Here is a 4,822-nt window from a genome sequence, read left to right on the forward strand (position 1 = left end):
GAGCAAATGAAAAAAGGGAAAGAAGGGAGAAAATAACTTTTCAGTGACCTAGCAAGATTTTTACAGCTGTTAAACCATGTGGAAACCAGTGCCATTTTAAGCCCAGATTTATCACCATTGTGTAAAATTAATATAATCATCCTCCAGGCCAGTGCTCTCAGAGTATGGTTTCAGTATCAGGTGGAATCTTCCAAGAAATGTAGTTCTCCAGCCCCGCCCCAGACAGGCTAAATCAGAAACCTGGAGGGGGGCCAGCATAAGCTCTCTCCCTGATTTTAAGTTAAAGATCCTCTGTCATGGGCTTAAAAAAAAACAAAAAAAATAGCTTTATTAAGGTATAATTGATATACCAAAAACACACATGTAGTAATCACTGACTTTTTAAGCATAGGAATTTCCCTGTGTTCCTGGCTCAGAACACCTGAGGAGATTTATGAGTTTTGTTTTTTTTCTCCCCCCTGGAATTTAAGTCTCAAACTTTATCAAAAGAAAGAGAAGAACAGAAAGCCATTATGAGGGTATTGCCACAGGTGATACAGAAATAAAACTCACTGGACCTGGCTAACAGTGGTGGAAAGGGAGAAATCAAACATAACTGAGGTTTTTGGTTCGTTGGGCCTGCATTCCAGAAATTCTTGTGTCACACGGACTCTGATTTGTTCATCTGTCGATCTCTGAATTCTTATATTGCCCTAGTATCCCAGAAGTAGTTTTAGCATTGTTTAAACAGCCCCTGGCACCCTAAAGTACTCACTGCTGTTTTTATTTGGGGAGATTCATTCATGGCACCAGGGGCTTCCCTGGTGGCTCAGACGGTAAAGCGCCTGTCTGCAATGCAGGAGATCCCTGGGTCAGGAAGATCCCCTGGAGAAGGAAATGGCAACCCACTCCATTACTCTTGCCTGGAAAATTCCATGGATGGAGGAGCCTGGTGGGCTACAGTTCATGGGGTCACAAAGAGTCGGACACGACTGAGCGACTTCACTTCACTTCACTTCATTTGTGGCACAGTGTTAATGATGGAGTGAAAAGTAAACTGCTAATGGGAACAAAAGAGGAGATCTTAAATCTGGTGTCTTTTTTTCTATTTAGGGTGGACAGGAGGTTTAGGGATTAGAAAATAAATTCTCAGCTTGTTGGGAAAGTGATAATCAGTAACTTTAAAAAGTTTTTCTAAGTTTTCATTTATTGTAATCATTTGCCATTGACCAGTTTTACCAAGGGGGGAAAAATGTTTTGAGTATTGTAAATGATCTCTGCTTTTAGGATTCTAGGTTAAAAGAAAAAAATGAATATGAAATAGGTACAATTCTCTTGTTTGAAATTGCCAGAATATTTTCATAAGTAGAGGCATAACTGAAATTATTAGCTGTTAGCTAGTAGGAGAAACACTGCTTTCTAAAATTAATAAAAATTTTAGGAGAAAATCCTAATTTAGAGGAGCAAACCTCTTACACCAGGCTTTTGTTACAGCTAGTCCTCCTCGATTCGTGACAGTAGAAGAACTTCTAGAGACAGCGAAAGGAGTCACTAACATGGCCCTAGCCCATGAGATTGTTATAAATGGAGACTTTCAGATTAAACCCGTTGAGTTACCAGAAGACAGGTAAGGTGGTTACTGAGTTATCTTGTTTAGTAGGACATTGCCATTTCCCAGTTCTGGAAATATTTTCTTCACTTGATGTATATATTCTAAAATATTTTTCCTTTTGTATGTTGCTAAAAAATATTCATTATCCTTGGAGTTATCAGAGTTTGAAAGTGTATCTCAGGACCACTGATTCTTGACAATGTAAATAAAAGGTCTGGAAGTCTTCCATGTTAGTGTCTCCCCCGTCATAGCATTTACCTGCCTCCTTTTGTGTGTTCATAGTACTGTTTCCTTCATTTCTTCTTTGTAACTGTCACATTGTACTGTAGTTGTTGGTTTACTGTCTTTCGTTACCAGATTGTAAATTCCTCAGAGACAAGGACTGTACTTTATTCTCTATCCCTACCTAGCACCTGGCCCATATTGTGTTGAATCTGAAATTCTATTGATTGTAAGATACACTGTTAAAAGATGGGTTGTCTCAAGAAGGAAAAAAAACATTTCCTATTATAATTGTGAAAGTACCATGAAAAACTTGGGTTTCTGTTGACAGAGCAGTGACTGCTGAGTCAGCAAGCTATAGTGTCTCCCACGTGAGGCTTCTAAATAGGACTTTACAAATGTTTCTTGTATGTTCTGCAAGGATAGCACTTTTTCATGTTCCTAGTGAAGAATTACTTGTTTTGCTCTCATGACATAAAGACTGGCTTTCCTGAAATAATATATATAAATTGTTATAATCTGGTACCTAATTAAACAGTTGTCCCATATGTCACATGAGAATAGGGTAATTTTAGGAAAAAAACTTCAAGTTTAAAGTCTTAAACTACTTAATCATAAACATCTTAAGAAATTTTCTGATATCAGGGAACTTAAATGAACAGATATGAGCTTTCCAGTATTATTTTTATCATATGGCACTGGTATAGGCTGTTAATTGGACTAATACCACCTATCAAACCAGAAGAAAGTTATTCTCTCCATTGAAAAAATACTTATTAAGAAAGGTACTTATTGAAATAAATCACTAACTAAAAATAAGGTATGTGATTGGTTTAAGTATGTCTGGGAACTCTTTCCTTCATCCAAATAATTTAAAAAATTTCTCACTCTAAACCCATAGAATTTGTGCTTTTGAGAGTGATTTGAGACAATATTTGCTTTTTTTCCATTTGCCTCCAGCTTGGAGAAGAGAGTAAAGGATATTGTCCATAAAGCTTTTTGGGATTGCTTGAGTGTCCAGCTAAGTGAAGTCCCCCCAACGTATGACCGGGCCATCAAGCTTGTTGGTGAGATCAAAGAGGTGAGGCAAAGAGCAAGTCGTGGTGCTTTCCTGGTGTGTTAGGAGTTTTTAAGCCCACCTCTCTGTGTTAGTGTACCAGAAGGCTTTAAAGAAATTGAAGGATGAAGATTTTAAATTGCATGCTGAAATGTGGGTTTAGTGTATTTGTGGCTTACTGCCCTTTAAAAACTTTCAAACAAGCTATGATAACCTAGGGCATTACTCTTATAAATGAAAAAAGGTTCAGGTTTTTAAAAGCAGAATTACTTAAAGAAAAAAAGTTATTTTATAAAATATGATGATTTATAAAAATCTTAACAGATATAAACACCTTCAATATATAAAGACCAGAAAAGTGACTCAGACTTTGGGATAAAGAAAGTGACTCAGACTTTGGGATATGAAGTGGTGGGTAGAACTGTTTTTACAATATCGTTAGCAACAGTTTCTCAAAGAAGTAATATGTCTGGAAATTACTATTTGTCATGGGTTCACAGGCTCACATTAATTAATGTGGTGGGTTTTTTTTTTTTCACTTTTAACAGTTTTTTCTTCCTATGTCCAGTTGATTTCTTCCTTAGAGCTTAAATGGAAGCTTAAATAGCTAGTCTAAATGATTTGTAAACATGTTTTCCTATAGATTTGTTGAATAAGAGCTTAAAATATGTGCACCATTACACTAACAGTTGGTAAGCCCTTTTTTGGGTAATTGTAAATTCCTTTACATATGATAAAAAATGCCATCTGCCTAGGAGGCTTTGATGAGTTTGGCTGTGCTCTCTTGTAGACTCTCCTGTCTTTCTTGCTGCCTGGTCACACTAGACTGAGAAACCAGATAACAGAAGTCTTGGACCTGGATCTGATAAAGCAGGAGGCCGAGAACGGGGCCCTGGACATTTCTAAGCTGGCAGAATTCATTATTGGCATGATGGGGACACTGTGTGCGCCTGTGCGAGATGAGGAAGTGAAGAAACTAAAGGACATTAAGGAGATCGTGCCCCTTTTCAGGTGGGTATTGTGCTAATCAACTTCAGGGCACCTAAAACACGTAGCCTGTTTTCAGAGTCAGACTTCCTCAAGTGTAAGTATTCATGCCTTAAAAAAAAAAAAGATTAAAAAGCAGACATTTTGTTGTGCCTATGTCAGCAGCGCATATCCAAAAATGGGAACAATACAGATCCCTTGGCAAGGATGACTTGCAAATCTGTGAAGTGTTCCATATTTTTTAAAATAATGATTATAATTAAAGAAGAAAGGAGGGAGGGAAAAAAGGAAGTGAAGAGAAGGGGAAAGCTTGAAGGAAAAGAGGAAAAGACAGTGAACTTGAGACTCTGGGTGAGGTTATAGTGTGTATACTCTTTAAATGACCGAAGGCAAATCAAGGCAAAGACTGATCATTAGCATATATTTTTAAAAAGTTAAAATTTAAATCTGTTTTTTACTAAAATCAATATAAATCCAATAGAACAAAAACACATGGAATATTATTTAAAAAGCAAACATTTTGTAAACTACAGAACAGTAGAAAGGAAAAAATTCACCCATAATTTGATCACACAAAGGCACAATCACTATTGTCATATTGATATATAAATTTTTTTAGTTTTTTTGCCTCAGCATTTTATTTTAAAAAATTAGAAATCTACAGAAAAATTGCAACACTTATATAACGCTTACACAGATCCACCGGTTTTTAACATTTAGTCAGTTTGCTCCATCATACACTGAGGATGTATGCACGTATGTGTGTATTTTTCCGTGAACCTTCTGACGGTTAATGTCAGATGTTATATTTCACCCTTAACTATTTCAGCAAGTACTTCCTGAGATTGTGGATATTCTCTCACATGATCAGAATACAACCAGGATATTTAAGAAATTTAACATTAAAATAATCCTATTAACTTTCAGTCCATATTAATTTCCTTTAGTCTTTTGACTGTGTATTT

General features: G+C 36.3%; 1 protein-coding gene across 8 annotated transcripts in view; it reads left to right on the plus strand.

Moving 5' to 3' along the window:
- The window catches only part of TCP11L1 (t-complex 11, testis-specific-like 1), a 34,740-nt gene that overhangs the window by 10,651 nt on the left and 19,267 nt on the right, over positions 1 to 4,822 (plus strand). For all 8 annotated transcript variants that reach the window (XM_010831823.1, XM_010831826.1, XM_010831824.1 and 5 more), the window contains 3 exons: positions 1,474 to 1,606; positions 2,774 to 2,894; positions 3,661 to 3,881. In XM_010831823.1, coding sequence (XP_010830125.1) covers positions 1,474 to 1,606; positions 2,774 to 2,894; positions 3,661 to 3,881 — 475 coding nt within the window. The remainder of the gene's footprint in view (positions 1 to 1,473; positions 1,607 to 2,773; positions 2,895 to 3,660; positions 3,882 to 4,822) is intronic.

The sequence above is a fragment of the Bison bison genome, unplaced genomic scaffold (assembly GCF_000754665.1).
Source record: "Bison bison bison isolate TAMUID 2011002044 unplaced genomic scaffold, Bison_UMD1.0 scf7180017864531, whole genome shotgun sequence".
Taxonomy (NCBI): Eukaryota; Metazoa; Chordata; class Mammalia; order Artiodactyla; family Bovidae; genus Bison; species Bison bison.